At 41.5% G+C, this 22,135-nt stretch overlaps 2 protein-coding genes across 9 annotated transcripts; one reads left to right on the forward strand and one right to left on the reverse strand.

The window, feature by feature from the left end:
• Positions 1-256: 256 nt before the first annotated feature.
• Positions 257-9,854, forward strand: LOC148386038 (calpain-5-like). 4 transcript variants are annotated; one of them, XM_088397638.1, is made up of 13 exons: positions 257-409; positions 4,530-4,718; positions 4,965-5,096; positions 5,305-5,513; positions 5,724-5,916; positions 5,994-6,184; positions 6,282-6,359; positions 6,433-6,628; positions 6,726-6,848; positions 7,902-8,104; positions 8,209-8,330; positions 8,413-8,549; positions 9,249-9,854. In XM_088397638.1, the coding sequence occupies exons 2-13, from the start codon at positions 4,554-4,556 to the stop codon at positions 9,429-9,431; spliced, it is 1,932 nt and encodes a 643-aa protein (XP_088253764.1). In that variant the 5' UTR covers positions 257-409; positions 4,530-4,553; the 3' UTR covers positions 9,432-9,854. The 4 variants fall into 4 exon arrangements, with proteins under 4 accessions (XP_088253764.1, XP_088253767.1, XP_088253766.1 ...); XM_088397641.1 differs by having other exon boundaries at positions 296-446; XM_088397640.1 differs by lacking the exon at positions 257-409 and adding an exon at positions 2,450-3,147.
• A 103-nt stretch (positions 9,855-9,957) lies between these two features.
• LOC148386039 (serine/threonine-protein kinase PAK 3) lies at positions 9,958-20,786 on the reverse strand. 5 transcript variants are annotated; one of them, XM_088397643.1, is made up of 17 exons: positions 20,593-20,786; positions 19,988-20,088; positions 18,352-18,545; positions 18,180-18,280; positions 17,922-18,075; positions 17,800-17,837; positions 16,777-16,839; positions 15,638-15,796; positions 15,387-15,561; positions 15,084-15,153; positions 14,691-14,739; positions 14,490-14,602; positions 14,218-14,335; positions 13,824-13,923; positions 13,546-13,742; positions 13,330-13,467; positions 9,958-13,195 (listed from the first exon to the last, which is right to left on the reverse strand). In XM_088397643.1, exons 3-17 carry the CDS (start codon positions 18,521-18,523, stop codon positions 13,106-13,108), a joined length of 1,737 nt encoding a protein of 578 aa, XP_088253769.1. In that variant the 5' UTR covers positions 18,524-18,545; positions 19,988-20,088; positions 20,593-20,786; the 3' UTR covers positions 9,958-13,105. The 5 variants fall into 5 exon arrangements, with proteins under 5 accessions (XP_088253769.1, XP_088253768.1, XP_088253770.1 ...); XM_088397642.1 differs by having other exon boundaries at positions 15,638-15,799; positions 20,593-20,785; XM_088397644.1 differs by having other exon boundaries at positions 15,084-15,147; positions 15,638-15,799; positions 20,593-20,779.
• Positions 20,787-22,135: the final 1,349 nt, after the last annotated feature.

Here is a 22,135-nt window from a genome sequence, read left to right on the forward strand (position 1 = left end):
CTTTGTTCTTTGACACTAAATTGTCTCAAGATGTCTGAAAATGAGGTCACATGAATGACTTTTATTCATTTATTTTAGGCCACCGTATTTAAGGGTAATCGCTGGTGTGCGACTGCGTTGCGTTTCAGCAGTCGGGAATGATGACGCACAGCAGGATCGCGTCTTGCTTGCGTTTAATATTGTCTCAAATACAAAACCTGACGATGACGGCACAAAACAAAGTCCTCCCGTCAAATGTGGCGATAACAACGTGCGCGTTTCCCCATGGACATCAACAGAAAAAGTGGAGTGTAAAAGGCGAGCATAACTTAAAAGGGGCCAATGTCACATTAATTATTGAAGTAGGGGAAAATACAGAACTTTTGTTCCACTCTTTGAAATTGGAGGATATAGGAAAATAACACGTCAGGTATTCATCATTTCTTAGATCATTTTAATACAGCGCAGTGAGTATTTCAAAGTTTTTCCACTTAAGCTATAGGTCTAACAAATTGGAATCTGCTGCCATCTGCTGACTGTCGTGTACTGTTATTGTGAATTTGGGGATAATTAGTGGCTTAATATAAAGATAAACAAAGTTTATCTAAACATAGATTTTTTTTACAGTTGTCACACTGCCCAAAATCAATTAATGATGGTAAACATTCTTATCGGGCATTGCCCTCGATTTAAAAATATGTCGAAATTTTTAGCACGACATAAAAAGTCACGCTAGTAACCTTGTGGCATTTGTTTGCTTAAAAAGCGAAACGGCATTTTATTGCACATTTGACCTGGGTTAAGACAAAGGTGACCCCACCTTGTGCTTCAAACAATGAAGACAGATTGCTTCATGTTTCACAAATATTGGCTGAAATAGCTGTGACGTTGCGGGGCACATATTTGACCCAGCCTGTTTTAATCACTTGGGAGGCATTCACTGGTGCAAGATTGCTCTTGGATCATTTTTTTATTTAGTTTGTGGGAAAGATGATAAAGTAATACCGGAAGCATAATTATTATTCTTATCAGTGTGGGACAAAGCAAGTTTTAACTTGTTAGTTGTCACAATTATTAAACTATCAGTTTAATTATTTTATTAATAATCAGGCGGCAGCTCCCGGATACTAATTTTAAAAAATTGATAATTTGTGTTCCGGAATGCTGAAGAAAATGTGGAAAGGTGAAGTAAAGATAAAAAACATTATATTGCCAAAGTGCATGTGAATCCTTTTTTTTTTTTTCATGAACCTGACTTGCATTTTAAACGTCACCGATTACTTTCACAGCTCAATCCTGATCCATGAGATTTACTTTTAATTTTTTTCTTGAGCTAGTCCATTCATCTTCTGTATTATGCTATGGTTTGTCTTACTTAACTATAAACACCTTACCAAAATACACCGCATGATCACATTAGCCTGGAACTGTAAAATAGATAACACACACACGTATACGCAAACATATACACACACACACACATGCAGAGACACAAACACACTGCCGCAAACAGTAGTTACCCCCACAGACTGGCAATTAAATCAGAAGTCCGGGAGCCAAAAAATCGGAGTCAAGTTATTTCTCATGTGTATATGTAACACAAAAAAACAATACTGGAGGAAGTTAACACATAAAAGAGAGTGCTGGAAAATTGGCAGGACGCGACTCCAACAATGCAGTTATGCACTGACTGTGTGGGAGGATCAGAGGCGGCCAGGTAAAAACACTCAAGAGCAAAATTCTAGTGAAGCAGGAAGGCATTCATCCCTGCGTCAGAGGTATGGCGAACTCGTTGGTTTCTTTTATCCAGAATTGGTTACTTGAAATGGATCATCAGAATCCAGTGAAGACATTTGGTCAACACTTTTGACACAATTACTGAATTGATTTCGATTATGTACCTATCGAATGTTTTGGCCGTGCAAAAAAAAAAAAACATGTTTACTTTGATGTAAATCTAGGTTAATGTCGTCTTGGAGATTTTGATGGCTTCACTATAATTCATTTGGCCTGTATCGAAACAATGATGGAGTCATTGTGTGGGGTCATAAGTTCAAACATCTGTATACACCTTTATAGTTACTTGCTCCTTTGGTCATGTGACTTTTAGACACTCTAAATGCAATTTGGGCCAGTGTGAAGAATTTTGTTGCATTCACCTAAAACAAAACAAGATGTGGATGTGAATGTTGGCGCATATTCATTTTTGGGATATGGTTTCAGTTATTACAAAGCCTTCAATAACTTAATTGAATATTTCCAGAGCCAGATTCTCAAGAGGTATTCACAATATTCTTCTGGGGATAAGAAAACAAAAATGAATGGGTGGGGGTGGGGGGCTCTATATGCATCCAACTTGAAATATATGTCATGTCCTTGTTCAGCTGTGAGTCTTCCATTTGTTTAAACATCACCGATCACTTTCGCAGCACAATCCTGATCCGTGAGATTTATTTTTAATTTCTTCTTGAGCTACTCCATTCATTCTGCACAGATTTGGCGTATTTCTTTTGGCTCTCTTGCAACATTCTTCTTCACTTGCCTCTTTTTCCCTTCACGGTGGAAGATTATCTGAAAGACTTCTTTTCCCTTTCTGTCTCAAAGAGTCAAAGAGCCTCTTGTGCTCCTTCCCCGACTTCAATCCAGACAACAGAGTGCTCGCCAGTTTGTCTTTTTTACTACACTTCACCTAGTGTGCACACTGAATGGCCCTGGTAGTCCTGTTAATTGTCAGGCTTTTAAATACGACTGACCTTTGGCCTCTGTGGGTGATTCCAAACAATACTGCTACTATATAAAAGCTCTAGCCGATTCCACACACAGTGCTGTGATGGCTTACGGGAGCAATGCAAATCAAACACAACAGGTTTTGGCTTGTTTGACCGACAAGGAGCTCTGAAGTATTCAGTTTCAGTCTCCCCTTCCCTCCTCTTTCTCCTCTGCAGCTTTTGCATGAATGCACGGAGCTGCTGGTCAGACCAGTTTTCTACTCGTGCTTGTGGCCTAATTACGACATTTGCTTCAGGGAGTTTACATAGCTCACAATCTGCATTTGAACCCGTCCCCCCCCTGTCGTGTTTTATGGAAACAGACTTTGAAATCCAAACGTGGGATGCAGTGGGGATTTTGAATGTGACTGACCTCAGAACAGAAGACAGCACTCTTTAGGTGAGTGTTACCTTTATTACCTTAGCACAGACTACTCACAGTTCATTAGGTATACCTGCATGCTCTTATGACAATTGATTAGTTTGTTAGATCTGATATGCACTTCTAAAAATACGATCATGATTAGTCACATCAGTCTTTGTAATAGTTCCACAAACTATCATAATAAATATATTGTTAAACAAATACTTTGACATTGCCCCTCAAAACTGGACATTAGATGCAGTTCTTGAATTGGATTGTGCATGTTTCATTCACATATAGGTACATACACTAAAAATGGCAATTTAATAGTACTTTTTCAAAAAAATCAATGCTACATTTATGATCTTACTGAAATATAAACACCTTACCAAAATACACCGCATGATCACTCACACACACACACACACACACACACACACACACACACACACACACACACACACACACACACACACACACGCACACACACACACACACGCACACACACGCACACGCACGCACACACACTGCCGCAAACAGTAGTTTCCCCCTCGGACTGGCTCCTCAATTAAATTAGAAGTCGATCAGCTGGGTAATCGGAGTTAAATGAGTTCCCATATGTACAGTACATGTAACACAATAAAACAATACTGGAGGAAGTTAACACATAAGAGGAGAGCGGTGGAAAACTGGCAGGGCGCGGCTCCAGCAGAGCATTAATGCACTGACTGTGAGTGGGAGGATCAGAGGCGGGCAGGTAAAAACACTCAAGAGCTTCCTTCTCGTGGAGCAGGAAGGCATTCGTCCCTGCGTCAGAGGTATGGTGAACTCGCTACTTTCTTTTATCTAAAATTGTTTACTTGAAATGGATCATCAGAATCCATTGAAGACATTTGGTCAATATTTGTGATACAATTACTGAATTGATTTGGATTACCTATCGAATATTTTGGCCGTGCAAAAGAAAATGTTTACTTTGATGTAAATCTAGTTTAATGTCGTCTTGGAGTTTTTGATCGCTTCAGTATAATTCATTTGGCTTGTATCTAAACAATGAAGGAGTCAGTGTGTGGGGTCGTAAGTTCAAACATCTGTATACAGCTTCATAGTTCATTGGTCCTTTAGCCATGTGACATTTTGAGATACTCTAAAATGTAATTTGGGCCAGTGTGAACAATTTCATTACATTCAACAAAAAAAAGATGTGAATGTTGGCGCATGTTTATTTTGGGAATATGGTTTCAGTTATTACAAAGCCTTCAATAACTTAATCGAATATTTCCAGAGCTAGACTCTCAAGAGGTAGTCACAAAATTCTTCTGGGGATTAAAAAAAAAAAAATGGCAGCCTTTGCCAAAACCGTGGGAGGGGGGCTCAATATGCATCCAATTTGAAATGTATATCATTCCCTTATTCAGCTGTGAGTCTTCCATTTGTGGACCATGTTCTCCTCTGCGACTCCCTACAAAAACCAGCATTATGCTGAGCTAAAGAAGGACTGTATCAGAAGTAAGAAACTCTTTGAGGATCCCGAGTTCCCGTGCATCAATGCGTCACTGTATTTTCGGAAACCACCACCTGGTATGGTGCAATGGAAACGACCTAGGGTGAGTTGTACTCTTTGGGAAATTTTGGGATGTGTAGAAGGGACAATCCAGACTTACTGGACAAGATTCCACAGTTTGTTTGAGCTTGTCGACAAAGTGTAAATGTTAACAAGTGTATCTAATGGTGCTGGGTGCTGCTGTTATCGCTTATCAGTTCTGACTCACAGGCGAGACATGCACCACGTGTATTTTTGAACAAATTTGTCAATACCTTTCATGTGATCCAGTCATACGTTTGTGCTGCAGGAGATCAGCAATGATCCTCACCTGTTTGTGGAGGGCGTCAGCGCACATGACTTGAACCAGGGCTCTGTGGGGAACTGCTGGTTTGTGGCCGCCTGCTCCTGTCTGGCGTTGAAGCCCAACCTCTGGAGAAAAGTGAGCGTCGTGTATTTAGAAAGATGATCTATATTATGTTCATGTTAGCTGACAGCAGGAATTCACCCGAGGCTATTTCAAAGTAAATCTTGAGTTTATTTTTTTTTTGTACTGCCATTCTTTTATCTTTACAAGAAAAAAATGAAAACAAAATGCTCTCAACATCAAAATATTGGTGCAATTATAAAGGTTCCCATTGTGTATACAGGTAATTCCAGACTGGAAGGAGCAGGAGTGGGACTCCAAACACCCGGAGAACTATGCGGGAATCTTTCACTTTCAGTTTTGGCTGTTTGGAGCGTGGGTGGATGTGGTAGTGGATGACCGGCTTCCTACCATCAATGGAGAGCTCATCTACTGTCACTCCAAAGACAACAATGAATATTGGAGCGCTCTGTTGGAGAAAGCCTATGCTAAGTGAGTCAACCACTTATCATAGCAGCTTGTTACAATTGTGGACTGTATCAACACACCATCAAAAAAATACTTGCTGGACTATCGTTATCTCCTTTGTGTTTGCCTTTGAACTTTGCCAAGCAACAAGTGGCAGTTCTCCCATTGATAAAATGCCACCGATAGGGAAAATACAACATAAGGGCCCAAACGTGACTTGTGTCGTGTGTGCAGGCTATCTGGTTGCTATGAGTCGCTGGAAGGGGGCAACACTGGAGATGCAGTGGTGGACTTCAGCGGAGCCGTGGCTGAGGCCATCAACCTGGAAGCGGAAGCTTACTATAAGGACCAGAAGAAGCTGGACCATCTTTTTGCAGATCTACTCAAGGTGTACGATCGTGGCGGAATCATCAGTTGTTCCATTAAGGTGTGTGGCGTGTCCTCGTTATTTGATTGGTCTACAGTAGAGATGGTCTTACATGTGAGATGTTTCCTGTCTAACAGGCAGAACCTCACGAAATTGAGCTCAAGCTGGGCAACGGGCTGGTGAAAGGTCATGCCTACTCTGTGACAGCAGTGAAAAGGGTGCGTCTGGGTCACGGACTGGTGGCCTACTTCAAGAATGATACCATCCCCTTGATCCGCATGAGGAATCCGTGGGGCAAGACAGAGTGGAATGGAGCCTGGAGTGATAGGTGGGGACCCCAAACATACATCCAAATCCAACCAGCCATTTTCTATACAATTTCTCTTGGATTTCTTTGTATTCTATGTTCATTGTATCTCTCTCAGCTCAGCGGAATGGTCAAAGGTTGGTGATACTGAAAGAGGCAACCTCGGCATCACAGTGGAGGACGATGGAGAGTTCTGGTACATAATCAATTTATAATCCTCCATCAGTGGCCACATCCTCCTTTAATCATTGCGACTTGACCTTCCACAGGATGTCTTTCTCAGACTGGTGCAAGTACTTTACGGATGCCGACGTGTGTCGTCTCATCAATACATCGGTGATCAGTATCCATAAGACCTGGCATGAGATTGTCCACTTTGGAAGCTGGACCAAGCAATCTGAACCACTCTTAAACCGTTGTGGTGGCTGCGCAAACCACAAGCAAACCTTTCTGCAGAACCCACAGGTATTATGGAGCAACAATACACAATACTTCATAACATTTTATAATATTATAACAAAGATGGGTGGTCTGATTTTTTTTTTCCTCCGTCTTTTTCTAGTATGTGTTTGATGTCACTAAGGAGGCTGACGAGGTCCTCATCTCTTTACAACAAAGAGATATGAAGATTCATAGGAAATATGGTCAAGGGGAAAATCTAACAATCGGCTTCAGTGTCTTCAAGGTAAAATAAACCCATAGGAAATAATAAGGGAAGCTAAATAAGAACCACGAAATACATCCAATAAATTAAAAATACCCATGGAGAAGTGACATAAAGTTGCTATCAGAGCTGAGACCTAGTGGTTTTTAGCATCAATTAAAACATGGTCCAACAGCAATATACACAACATAGTGTAAATTGAGGGGTTTAAATTTACAGTATTATGAATTGAAATTTAAATCATCAGCGCACGCGCTAGTTGCACTTTGAAAATGTATCGCTAGGTGGCAACACATTAATGGGATGTGCATTGCGTGAGGCCTAAATAGGGAAAAAAAATTACACAGGCAAGCAAATTAATTATTGTACAATATACGATTCAATATATGTCGTATAAAAAGTAAAAATGTTAAGACACTGTTTTGGCATGCTTAAAAATGTCTATTAGGTACACAGTCTGGGATGTGTGGACACAGACCAAAAGACAATTTGTTTTGGAAAGAAAGAAGGCTCATTTGTTCACATTTTGGCTTTGGCTGAAGACTGAACAAATGAAATTTTAATGACATCTATTGAGTTTATCGGATGATATCAGGGTTTTCAGCAGGACATTGAATCAAATAATGCTATCATTTATGTTAATTGCTCCAAGCTGAAGAAACCTTACAGGACACGCCAGACAGTGACAAAACAAACAACCAGTCTTTAGTTTTAAAAACACATGCTTTCTCACAAAAGGTTTCTGTACAGACTTGAATAACGTTTTCTCAGATTAGGCTTTCCACACTTAAGTCTATGCCAAAACTTTTCCTTTAATACACTTGACTTGACATCTGGCTAGGGTCAAACACACATCATACGCTCTTATCATGCTGATTGTGGAGACTCTGGACAGCATTTGAGGTCAGTACCGCAATTAACATTTTACGAAGCAGTTGTCTGCACATGGCTAAGTGAAAACATTCAATTATTCGTTGTTATTTGAACTTCGTGGGATACAGCATAACATGGAGGGGAAAATGATGAATTGTGTTTCATATTTGTCCTCTTCACGCTGCTAACTATCTATCACAGGTGGAACTGAACAGAAAATACAGGCTGCACAACATCTTGACCCAAAAATGCGTGGCGACGTCTACCTACATCAACGCCCGCACGGTCTTCATGAGGTCCACGCTGAAGCAGGGCCGCTATGTCATCATGCCCACTACCTTCCAGCCTCACATTCTGGGCGACTACATGTTGCGAGTTTTCACTGACGTGGACTCGGGCTGTAGGTAATCTAAATGTCACGCAACACATTCAGGATTTTTTATCATCATCATCTGCATCATCATCATCATCATCTAGAAAGTCACGTGTCTAATTTCTGTGCTTCCAGGGAGCTGAGCGAGGATAAGCCAAGGGTGAGATGTTGGAGTTCTTTCCTGGGTTACCCACAAGTCGTGACGCACGTCTACGTCCATGCTGCTGAGGGGCTGCAAAACCAGGACAGTACAGGGGGTCAGTTGCTGGGTTTTAAGCCAAATTTACACAATACCCTAAAAAGTGCATGCCTCTGACCTGACCCTGTGGTTCCATGCAGGTGCAGACCCATATGTGATCATAAGCTGTGAGGGCCACTCAGTAAGATCTCCAATCCAGAAGGACACTTTGACACCAGACTTTGAAATAAGTGGTGTTTTCTACAGGAAGAAGCCCAGGAAGCCTTTAACTGTGCAGGTAAGATGTTTGTTTACATTCTCAATTGTGTCAACTACCGTATTGGCCCGAATATGAGACGACCCTGATTATAAGACGACCCCCTCTTTTTCAAGACTCAGTTTTGAAAAAAGACTTCTTGAACACCAAATTAAATTTTTATACAGAAAATAATTACAGTACATCTGAAACAAATGATTATAACAATATATTCGAGAGAAAAAGCATGTTATTTTGCCTCATTCAAATCATGCAAAAACTGTCCATCACATCTTAATATCTGAACATTTAAATATGTAAACTAAAGTGTAAATGAATAAAGCCATTCATTTACATTTGTTTGCTTCTGGTTTTTCCATTTTCTGTTATCTCTTCTCTTATTTTCTTCTCTTTTCTTTCTTACCGCTATTTTTTATTTTTCTTCTTCGTGCTACCGCTATTTTTATTTTTATTCTTCGTGACAGGGGTTTGCTTTGGCCGGGGCCTAAGTTCAGCATTCACTTTAAAGATATCTGGCGCCATCTAGCGTTGTGAATGAGTATAATGTCTAGACGACCCCCACTTTTTCAGTCTTATTTCAATGCAAAAAAAAACACCATCTTATATTCGGGCCAATACGGTACTGCTTTTTATTGTTTGTATACCCTCTTGTCATTCTTTCAAAAGTATTTTCTAATCAGATTGTCTTTTGTCCCGCAAAACCTGCCTGCCTAATGCCAGATCTGGAACAGCAACGCAGTGCAGGATCAGTTCATGGGCCAAGTGATGCTTTCTGGTTCCGCAAAGGACACCACCAATCCTCAGAGGCTTCGGCTGAGGAAGCAAGGTCGCAACATGGCCGATGAGATGCCTGGCAGCGTCACTCTGAGAATAGTCACTTCCACTCAGCTTACCTCCATTTGAAGCTCCGTGCGGAACTATGAAACTATGACAACTCGCCATTAAGGTCATTGTATACTATGATATGCATATTTGTAAAGCAAGGCAATGTTGGACTGTGTGAATGTTTTTTTTTTTTTTAACCTTTATATCTTACGAGTAACTTATACATTTTATAATGAACTGTTTACACTTATGATCATCTGTAAGGCTAATAGTATGTTCATTTATTTGTATTCTTAATAATTTCTTAATCATTGGGGCGTTTCTAATATTTTGGTTACGAGAGGCGCAAAATATTAGAAACAGCTCCAAGTATGACCATCAAAACCAGATTAATATGTGACAGTTTAATTTACAACTGAGTATTATTATCTTTGTTTGTACAGCTCTTTTACTGAATTACATTGTGCACACTGAGTGTATTAAAACACAATCAACCACCTATTTTCAAAATGCATCGCTATCTCTTTCTCACGTTTTACAGCTCCAAAATTCCACAAATTTGTAAACTGGTACCTTGAATGCAACTCACTATAGCCACATTGCATTACAGCAACTCGGTTTCTTTTTATTTCAGTCCAGTTCCCAAACTGCAATAATTTTTTTGTACACTCAAGACACAGCCATGCACAATTCAAAGTTCAAAAAGTCTATTGCTTCAACCACAATTAAAAATAGTTTATCCAAAACCTCATTTCCCCGTCGGGCTTTTTATGTCCTTTTTGTCCTCAAAGGCGGGGAGCAGCCAGCCTGCTGAGGTACGCCAAATGGATCAGCAGTTTTACAAAGCTTGACAATAATAAGAGTAGTAGTAATGATAATAATTTAAAAAGTAACATTTTTTTGTCTTTGTTCCATTCTCTTGATACACATTAATAGAGGAATTTTCACACCACGTGTACAGATTGACACATTCAGAAGATAGGAATGCACAGGAGCCACCACGGAAAGGGGGAAGGCGGCACTTTGGAGGCATCGCCACCTCTCGTGCTCACAGTTCGTGAGACTGTGCATGGGCGTCATTGGGGCCTTTTGCACCAAGCGTCCTTCACAGGCCAGCCATACCCATCGCGCGCGCGCACACACACACACTCATCAGTTCACTGTCTTATTGGAGCCCAAAATGAGGGGACCCTTGGAGTGCAGAGGGTGTGCGTGTTACTTCTTTTGTTCCATTTGCAGAGTGCAAAACATCGACTGATACATACTATAAAGCAACCTGAAATGTCTTATTTTAAGTTACATCATTTGAAAAAAAAGGGGGGTTGGTGAGGGGAGAGGGGATGGTTCCCTCTTTCATATTTACATACATACATACATACATTACATACTGTACATACAGTGGATACAAAAAGTCTACACACCCCTGTTCCAATGTGGTAGAAAAAACAAAAACAAGATAAATCATTTCAAGTTTCTACCAACTTTTCTACAACGGTTGCACAAGTGTGCACACCCTCATAAGTGAGGCTATATTCACCTGATTAGGGATATTATCAATCATATCAGAAATCATGTTACGTGGGAGTTAGCACACAACTGCCACCAATTTAAGTGCCTCTGATTAACTCAAAATATATGTCAAATTATCCTGACTTGTTATACAATTCAGTTGTCCAGATCATACATTAAACGTGGAAACAGTTCCTAAATTATTTGCCATTTTCTCATTCTGTATTAAAAAAAAATAAAATAAAAAAAAATAAAAATTTCAAAAACATTCAAAGAGGGGTGCGGAGACAGTTTGTAACCGCTGCATATATCCTAACAATCTTAACCTAAGTGAACAATGAGACAGTGTACAATTGGTTGTTTAACATGCATGACTCATGTGTCACATCACTCCATGTTGTGGACCTTTGCTGTACAATGGAGGTACAAAATGTCTGAGCAATTCCCCACACACCTCTGTCACGTCGGAGGACTTGACTGAGTTAACCCTCGTAAACTCACAATTTAATAGGATGAAATGTCGCACACAGATAGGAAGACAAGAGAGCGCGCACACGGTGGTGTAGCTACATGGGGATACACCAATAAAAACAAGTCTGGATACTGTATGGTATTTGTGCCGGGATTCGTGATTGTTTCAAATAAAAGGTCACCCTTAACTTTGTTTGAACATTAACATGAGGAATATAACAAGTGCTAGCTTCCGAATTATATTATGGCATTGTAATGCATAACTTTAGTGTTGATCAGCAATAACCAGCTGTTTAATAATGTATCTTCAGATTGTGACAATAATATCAAACATGCACACACACACAAGAGCGACATCACAACCGATAGGTAGTGTTGTTATCATGATTGACATCAATGACTGGATTGACTGAAAAGTCCATCGATCACAGCGGGAGAGAGCGTTTTAGAAACCTGGACGGAGGCTTTTTTGTTGGTCCCAAAAAAGTAGAAATAATAATAATAAAAATAATACCACCAAGAAAAAGGGGACATAAAAAGTTGAAATATTGAATATTAATTGCACATTAACATTATGTATTCAATATTTCCACAAGGATTTTTGAGGGCAGATTTTTGGTATTTAGTCCCAACAACAGTCAAATATTTTTCAGCAATAAAAACAACAAATAATTTACTTATTCATTCAAAGTTGATTTTCAGAAGGATTATAGTAAACAATTTAAGCGGGATTAAGTTGTAGTTTAACTGACCGTATTGAGCAATAATGTACAAAATATAATTCAAACAAAAGATGCTACTGAGTATTTGTACACATTTTAAAATAATCAATTAAATATTGTAAATATTATATGAGGTATAAAATTGGCAATGCACTTGCATGTAAATTTGCAACTAAGAGCGGTTGAGTAACATAACAGCCCTGAATGTTAAAAGGAGTCTTAAAGCATATCGGATCAAAGTTAAACATGTCCTTATACCATATTGACCACCACCATTGAATATTTGCTCGTTTGATCTGAAATGGGAGCCAGTTTCGGGCCAGATTTGAAAAATGACAAACAATTAACTGTTATTAAATAAGAGCAAGGCTAAGCTAAAATAAAGCAGGATCGATGAAGAATGCTCAAATCCAACTTTGGTCAGGTAAAATTAATCATGACTTTCCCCTTGTAACTGCACTTTTTCACACATGCGGGCGCGCACACACACACAGCTGCTATATGCACCACCACCAGTCATACGAGCACAGTTTGGGTCCTTGAGTGACACTGTAGATGGAGGCATGATGTGTTTTCCACACAGATGACACAAGAGGAAGAGGAAACTCTACCAAAAGTTCCTCTTTGAGGATCTTGCCCCCCTCTTTTTTTGGTTTGGAAGCAGTTGTACCCCCCTCCCTACAGAACCTAGACATTTGTGCACACTCACACACTCACGCAGACAAGTGACAGACATCTCTACATGTACAGAGTGCTGAAAACGTAAACAAAAATGTCTTTTTAGCAGCACGATGCCGAGAGGCTGCAAGGCCGCCGCTCATTGGACGTACTGTACGTATGTATGGGTGGGCTGGGGTCGGTGCCGGTGGGGGGATGACGTCGTTTGAGAAGGGGGGGGGGGTCACAGAGCTCCAACCAGCAGCCCAACCCCCACCACCACACATTGTGCTGTCACATCACCTATCCCACAAATATCAGAAGCACCCATTATGAACGCACGCACGCCGAGCAGGCAGGGCTCCGGCCTTGGGTGAGGACAGAAGATGCCTGCTAGCGACTGCTGTTCTTTATGGCTTCCTTGGCGGCTACAATCAGAGGCGTCAGGCTGGACAAAGGCTTGGCCAGCTTGAGGAACGAATGCTGCACAGAGGAAAAAGGACATAACGTAATCGAAAGATGAGGACAATTGAGAGTCAAGCATGAACAAGCTTTTATTATGGAACCAAATGCAGATTCCATTTGCCTTCTATCTATTATACTTGAGTTTCTATTACCTGAAGCAGCTCCTTGGCAGAACCTCTGCGGTCCACATCCATCTCCAGGCAGCGATTTAGGAAGTCTCTGAAGACAGACGACAGTCTCTCTGGGTTCTGAAGCTCGGGCGTCCCGTTGGTAGCTATCAGGTACAATGCCTGCAAAGACGAACGGACAGGATCAGAATAGAGGTAGGAAGTGTAAATATTTTATGGTTAATGACAGGCAATTCTTACCCTGAGAGGATTTTCATTCAGATATGGAGGTTCTCCCTCCACCATTTCAATGGCCATGATACCCAGAGACCAGATGTCCACTTTTGGGCCATAAGCCTTCCGGGTCACCACCTCTGGTGCCATCCAGTAGGGCGTTCCCACCATTGTGCTGCGCTTGTTCTGCTCTGGAGTTATCTGAGCGCAGAAGCCGAAGTCGGCTGTTGGAAAAATCCATCAGTGACATTACTTGAAATCGACTTTTTTTTTTTTTTTACCTCAGATAAGAATGAACAACTTACTGAGTTTGACAGAACCATCCATTCCCAAAAGGATGTTGTCACTTTTTATGTCTCTGTGGATCACCTGGTTGGAGTGCAGGAAATCCAAGGCTTGAAGACACTGATGAGAATACAAAGACATTTTTAATCTTAAATCAATAACTGCATGTGCTCAGCGGTCAGCCTTCTTTGGTGACGATCACAAAACCACAAATCTCAAATTCATCCCAACAGGGCCGGAACAATTATGCTCGCTCCTTTTCAGCATTGATGACTATGCAAGATGTTGGAATGTCTCTGTGGGAATTTTTCTTCAGCCAGTAGAAACATTTGAGATGCTCGATTTCAAATGTTTCCATTTCCATCTCTGAGTAAAGGTCATGTGACAGTTGAGAGTGTTGCTGCTGAGGCTTACCTCTCTACAAACTGCTGCAATCTGGCCCTCGTCCATGCAGGTCTCAGTCACGACATCTGTCAACGAGCCTCCAGCCAAATATTCCATCACTACCCACAGCTCGTCTCCTACCAAGTAACTGATAAAAACAGAATAGAATTATTTCCATTACCGTCACTGTTCTTCATTCTTCAACAGCAGTAATGTGATTTATAAACAATGCTGATCAGCATAATAATAATGAGCCACAATCTGATTGACTCCGCCTAAGTGCAGCGACACCATAAACATACCTGTCCAGGTAGTTCACTATATTGGAGTTTTTGTTTTCCCTCATCACCAAGATCTCATTGATGATCAACTCCTTCTTGGGTTGCTGCTGAAGGTTCATCTGCTTGATGGCCACCTGTTGTGGGTAGAGCGATGAAAAAACAAAATGTCGTTCACAACAATGAACTAATATATGAATAATTAGAACCACAATCGTCACTTACCTCTTGGCCGGTTGCTATGTCGATGGCTGTATACACAGTGCCAGAAGCGCTGGAGAAAAAGAAATGATATCAAAAAACACGTAGATGGTTTTATATGATTGAATAGGCGTAAAAATAAACAGGATGTACTCATCAAAATTTGCAATGGAACTGTTAAGCTGATTTCATGTAATTTAATTCAATGACAACATTTGAGGCGGAATTCAATTTGAAGTTGGCCCATGACAATGATTCACAACACCTCCAGCACATCACTTTTCCTACTTAACCATCAGACCAGAAACAAAGGCCTGATTTATTTTTTAGACATGCTAATAATGTGAGGCCACAAAGGCAGATACTATTCTTAAATGTAATAAAACCAGGTTTCCATTTTAACGCACACACACTTACCCTTGTCCTATTTTCTCGAAGCGTGTGTACTTCTTTTTGGGATCCCCCACACTCACAATACTCCCTGAGTCAGAGACAAAACACATGCATAATGATTGTGCGTGTTGCGTGTTACTATATGTGTAGGTGTGTAAATGCATAACAAAAACATGAGTGCACGGCAAATACCCTTTGCCTATCTAATTTTAGAAATTAAGCCAAAGCATTTTCATAGTATAATTTAGAAAATGTCAGTCACTTGTATGCTCACTGGTCACATTATTAGGTACACGTGGCAAGAATCATGTCTGTAAAGACACATACTGAGTCTCTCCAGAATCTCTTCATCTGTCATTTTGGACTTCTTCCTCTGACGGTCAGTGTGGCGATACATTGTGCTCGATGTGTTGTCGGGCTGGACCTGTGACTCGGGTGGCGTCACAACCTCTTTGATGGGAGTGGGAGGCTTGGGCGGGTCCATGACTGAGCGCGTGTAGATCTAAGAGAGATCATCATGGCAAGGTTGGATTCTACAAGTTTGGACTGTGTTCGCTCATGCTATAAATCAAACGCACAGATTTAGTATGCTCGGGTCGAGGTGCAATGACGGGAGGAAGTTCGTCGTCGTCCTCCTCCTCCTCCTCTTCCTCCTCCTCTTCTTCCTCTTCCTCTTCATCCTCCTCTTCTGACACAGGTGGAGCAATCGGGGGTTCTGACGTAGATGTTTTGGCACCCTGCTGGATGGAAAAACATGTATGACATCATAAGTAGTTCCAAGCAAGTGAAACCCAAACCGGAAGATGTGCCAAGTTTGTTAGAATTCATCTTATTAACCTACAAAATAAAACTCCTGGAAATGAGACATGTCATTTTATTAAATGTCGTAGGAAAATGAAGCAGCGCAATTGTCAGGCACAATTGCCAGGCACAATTGCGCTAAAGGGCAGGAAAGTGTTAGCAGCCGAGCAAGAGCTCAAGGAAAAAGGTGCACTTTTGTCAGAGCGGGGTTAGGTTCTGTGTGCCAAGAACCGGGGATGACAATGCACTTTCTGAGGGCCACGCTTACGTATTCCACTATGCTAAGTGGATCAAACATGCTGCAACATTGCAGTAAAGTGCAATGCCTCGATGACCTGCAGACATCCTGAGGATACCTTTCACTAAAAATCTACATTAATATGCTTGAGGCAATTTTATTACAAGTAACCCTGAGTACCCCCACCCCATCCAAAAGCCAGTTAGCCTTAGATCATTTTCCTCTTATGGAAACATTCACATTCATGTCATGCATAAATGAAGCAGTGCAGCTTAATTCTGGTGATTAAACAAGAAAGAAAGACCCAGTGCTTCGTTGAAGCCCACTAGGCCTCTGACCCGCTTCAAGAAAGATTTGGTCAACAGTGTAGTGCGCAAATTACAGTCTGGATGTTTTAAGTAGGGATTTTTTTTTGGTCTTCTAATAAAAAGAAAAGGCCATGCGGTTATGTCATCAATGGTGATGAAGTTACAAGGGAGACTTCTCAAAGTCGGAGAGAACATGCTTCTAACTCATACAAACCCCTGACATCATGAATTAATCAAGAATTAACCAATGACTGCAGCCGCCATGTCAGTGATGATATTTTTGCACTCGCTTAGTGGGCATAATTTAGATCAAATGATTGGCCCTTGAAAGCCAATGCAGAGATGTGCAATAGTAATATGGAGGAGTTACCTTGTCAAATAATGCGCTGCAGGTTCTAAGGCTGACAGGAGGCCCAGACGACAGCAGTCGGTTCTGAATGTGAAGGTTGAGAATGGGAGGATTTACTCAAAACAAACCCACACAGTGTTGAAGAGTGAGTGGACAGCAAGGGGGAGGGAGGGGCAAGGGGTGGGGGTCTCTACTGAAGGATGGACGTCAAGTCTGTAAAACTGAGCTCCGGATGTGGCATGATGGGGCTACTAAAGACTCAATGAAGCACTACTTTGAACTTCTTTGCTTCCACTTTTTTTAAGAGTTCTGCCTGCTGGATACACTATGATCCATCTATGGCACAAGTTCAGAACAGAGTCCATCGCTCGGATCTGCCTCAATACGTTTCATGGAAGGCTCTAGATTCAGGCGCGCTTGAATCCTGTCTGCAGGGCAGAGAACCAACGCAACCGTCTGAGGCGCCCTCAAATACGCTCTCACACGCAACCTCTCAGGCTTAATGCCACCCTCGCCTGCCCTTCGCTGGCAATATCCGCGCAGCAGCCCTGCATGATCCCAACGCGCTTGGCCTCGAGGCGGCGAATCCCCACTCGCCAGACTCGGATTGCGCTTCTTCACCCGGCTGGCTGAGCGGGGTGTGCGGAGAAAGGCATTAAAAGCATAGATTACTCTGGTCAACGTTAGGAATGAGGTCAGCCTAGCGGGAGTCTTTGCTGAAGCCGGGCCATTGTTTGTATTTCAAAATCTAGTTAAGTAGATCGGAAAAATAAACTAGGAGCAGCAGTGGTTCTCACACAAGATCAGTTTTGGAGTGAAAAATGGACTGGAGTCTGGAATGGCTGCAAAGGGAATTACTGGGAAAGTATCGAGTGGAATGTGCACTTTTGCCCATGAAAGGGAAATGAGTGCACTCCCATAGTCACTCGGATGAATCCAGTGCACAAAATGTTAAAACTTACCTGTTGGGCTTTTACAGTATTTGAGATAAAATCTGCTTTACTCTATTTAAGACTTATTAACCATAATTATAAAATAACTCACCAGAGTGTTTGCTGCTATGTAACCATGGGCTGACTTGTCTGAAATAGAAAAACGTGATCTCATTCAAATACTGTGGATATCTTTTTTTTGGTCTTGAAAATTTGCATTTTGGAGTTTTGTACCTCCCGAAGTGAAGCTCATGTACTTCTGGTTGTTGACTGTCTCTTTGGAGTCATAGAACTTGAGGACATCCAATACAGCCTGTGGGTTCTTCTTCTGCTCCAGCTTGGTGATGTTGGAGGTCTGTAGGAGACGCGCCCATTGCTCCGGGATGCCCTGCAACCAAGTAGAGGGAGTTAAATGTCGGCGGTTCAGACTTTTATATCAATTCAAAAATAGTGTGATGTTTCTTAATGTTGCTGGTGAAATTTGACACTCACTGTGAATTCTCCCGTTACTGCATCAAAGCCCACATGGATGGTGTGTTCAAAGTCGGACGGAAGGGATATCTCGGGGCGCTCCTTCTCTTTCTTCTTGTTTGCTATAGGACATCATGAACATTAGTGGAAGCCACTCAAAACATGAAGGTGAAACGGGGGGACGGGTACTCACTCTTATCACCTCCGGGGAAGATGGAACGCAGGCGCACCTTCTTGATTTTCTCTTCAGGAGCCATTGGAAGCGGTTTAGAGGCGGGATTCACTGATGAAGAGTCTCTGGAACTACTGTTCATTCTCAAGGGGGGGGCTGGTGGTTTCTCTTCAATATCGACACTATCAGACATCTTTAGTAGCACTCACAATGTCCTAGAAAAGAGAAAGAGGGAGGCAATGTTTATGTAAAGTCTATGCAGAGAAGAGAACCCTGTAAAATCTTAGCATTTGGTAGCAGTTCCTGTTTCCTGTACACAAAATGCTGCTAAAGTCCGGTGAGGGTAGTGATGTACACGACACAGTTCCTTTTCTGGTCAGCTGCTTTGTGAGGCAGCGGAATTGGGGTAATGTGACTGTCACATCAGACAGATCACATTGCATACACATGCATGGAACAGTTCTTGGTGCAAATTGGTCTGGGCTTTGGCCTCATTTATCATTCGAACAGCAGGAACCTGCTTGAAGAACCAGTCTTATAAAGAACATTGAAATTTCTCCCACTTGCCAACCTCAAGATTTTCAACAGTCAAATATTTGTTTTCCACCGAGCCATCCCATTAGGATGTGAGACTCCTTCACTGCCTCGCCCTGAGGCCAAGCCCATCATGTGATGTGTGATTGTCCCAGAAAAGCGGGCCAGCCGGGGCCGCCCCCATCATAGAGACCTACATTATCAAACAAAAGCCACCCCTGAGCTCTTACGCAGCGAGCACTATAAATCTAGCGAATCACAAGTAAGCCTTCATGATGATCCAAAACTATTTCATGTGGCTTTTCCTTTCATAGGACAAAATGGCTCAGCCTCAGAAAGAAATTTCTGGCTTTAGGGATTTTGATTTAAAAACCGAGGCACAGACCAGATTGTCTAAAATAGTTTGGCAAGATGCAGAATTAAGATTCTGGAGAAGTACGGGGATTAGTCCAACCCTTGATTAATTGATAAGATGTCTGCCAGTCAGGAAGTTTGTGCAAAAGCAGTGTCAGTTTCAAGGGACACCAAGGAAGGACATTCAACCTTTTATTATCTTTCATCTCACGGGGCTGTTTATTACAAAACAAAACGTTTGAAACAAAGGATGCCTTTAAAAATTCACAAAGGATGCCTTTAAAAATTCACATTACATTTCTATTGTTGCCCACGAGTATGAGAAGGGCAAACTATAATGGAAATGTTGAGCTCATTAATATATTTTTAGAAAGATATTTTCTAGTCTGTGACAGTGTTTACTGTCTAAAGCCGCATGGTCTGTCTGACAACAACGGGAGGTTGGAAGCCAGATCATTCTATCGTCACTCAACACAGTAGCGATTCTGATTAGGATTGCATTTGTGGAAAATTAATTTCCATCTCATGCAAATGCAGGTGGAAATGCATTACACTGCCTAACTGCTGAGCTTCTGAATGTCACATGACCAAATGCAAACCGTTGGTACCTGAGCCCTTCGGCACTGTGATGTCATTTTTCAGTCGACAGCAAGTGGCTGTACAAAGCAAAATGGCCGCCCCGTGAGATGGATAAAAGGATGTGTATTTTTCTGCTTAACTCCTAAATTTAACATTAATCATAATACAGTGTATATAGTATTTGACTCACCATCGTCGCATGCAACTGATGACAATATCATTGTGAGGAGTGGTCATGCACCATGGCTTATGACAAGTGCAACCAAGATACGATCAATGGGGCATCACTATCTGGTCACCAATTACAGAGGAAAAATTGATCGATAGTAACAACACCACATAATGAACTCAGCTGACATGCACATGACTCTCACTGTATACCTTGCAACATATCATAATACAGAACATAAAGACAAGACGCTTCTTTTGCCACTACAGGAGAAAATAGCTTCAGGTAAAGAATGCAGTCCCAAAAAGTCATTATGTTTACCAGACCTTACTGAGATGAATAATCAGTATTAAACGATAAAACATTACCATTTAACCTACCTGATGAACAAAGGCAGCAAAATTGAGGGCTCAGACCTTTCTAACATGGTTGAGCAGAGGAAAAGGAAAATGCCCCAATGATAACAAAAATAGCTTGCAAGTTCTGATTTAAAAATTGAATGATTGCGACAATATCCTTTGCTAAACGTGCTATCGGAATGTATTTAAAAACAAGCCTGACACTTCAACACTCAGACATTACAAAGAATGTTTTCACATTTCCCTCTCATGTAAAATTAATCTCACCACGCGAAGCTGGCCTTTCAAACATTAATGCTGAATTTGAACCGCCAACTCAGGAAGGGCCTCTAATCTTGAATCCATGGCCGCCCGGTAATGGCCTCGCTGAAGAGGGATGGATCCTTAAAGAGATGGGCGCTGGTGTTAGCCCGGTGCTTTGAAGCAATAGTTGGGACACATTTCTTGAGAAAGCTGTAAATGTCTATTTTTAGCGTGTGTAGTCCACGCCTCTGAATATGCTAACATCTTATATTGCCATAAAAGGCATACATTCAGTCATAATATGCCAACTAGAGCATGATTACACAATATCAAAGGCTAAGCTAATGGATTCTCTGACCGCGTGCACTTCTACTTTAATGTCCTGAGCCCTTGACAACCCGCTGGGTTCTGACGACTTCTATTTTGCATACTTCTTGTAAGATTTAATTTTTTTTTTTTGCAAAAACAAACATGGAGTAAGTTATCATCCCTCAGCCACTCGTTTGCATGCAGCGACGAGCACAAACATCTCTAATCAGTTAGCAGGGGGCTATTATTAGTCACTAGCCAGATGTCACTGTCTGATCTTCTTTGAACCGATTTTCAAGGATTGCCTTAAATTTGTGGAAAGCAAGAATTCCATCTTCTTCATACAGGTGGCCTTAGTTTTTCTTGGCTGAACTCCTTATACCAGGTTTTTAAGGATTCAGTTGATCAGCACATACGCTTGAGGGATAACGTCCCTGTGAAGAAACCAACTGAGAGAACTGGTTAGTCCACTCTGCAGACTAATTTATTCACCACCAAACTCTCATCCTCCCACCAATCCCCCCCACCCCCGCTGAGGAGCGGTGAGAACCCAGACTGTCTGCCATTTAATATTTAGCTGCGTGTCGCTTTATCGTACTCACACTCGCATGCGCACACACAGAACCACACATATCTTAAAAAGCGAATTTGAACGGCACAAGGTAAATTCTCTTCCTGTCAAGTGGACAACATCTGTAGGATCCTGAAAGCATTTTAGGCGCATTAACATGACAAGTTGTCTGTTTGGAAGAAGCAACAATTCCTCCGTAGAGACACGTTATTGAAAGCTTATCGCCATGATAAGTCTTTTATTTTGACAGGCATGACATGCTACCATTTGAAAGAAGCTCCTCGTTGTAGATCTTTCCATTTATTTCCATTTTCAGGCACGCTTTAAATTCAAAGAACTGGTTGAAATGAATTTGATTCACAATAGTAATGTGTTATCGCCCAGGCAGCAGTTCCAATTAGCAGTCATAATTGCCAGCAATAAATCCACATCACAAATGAACGCATTTTCTTGCACAAGCATGCTGTAATGCCTGTTTTGATGAACAGTTGTCATCATGGGTGTGCTTCAAGTCACACACTGCTCGACAACCATGTGCAATCAAGGTGTGTTGTTGTTGGTTGCGTCATTGGCCTGTGACAATAAAAAACCCAGAGTGCAGCAAGAGCAGACAGTGATGAAACACTGACCAATAAACTTGCATGGGTGTGTGTGCGTTTGTGTGTGTGAACAGGAAAGCCAGGAGCA

This window comes from Syngnathus floridae, chromosome 15 (genome assembly GCF_059516105.1).
Source record: "Syngnathus floridae isolate MCC-2025c chromosome 15, RoL_Sflo_1.0, whole genome shotgun sequence".
NCBI lineage: Eukaryota > Metazoa > Chordata > Actinopteri > Syngnathiformes > Syngnathidae > Syngnathus > Syngnathus floridae.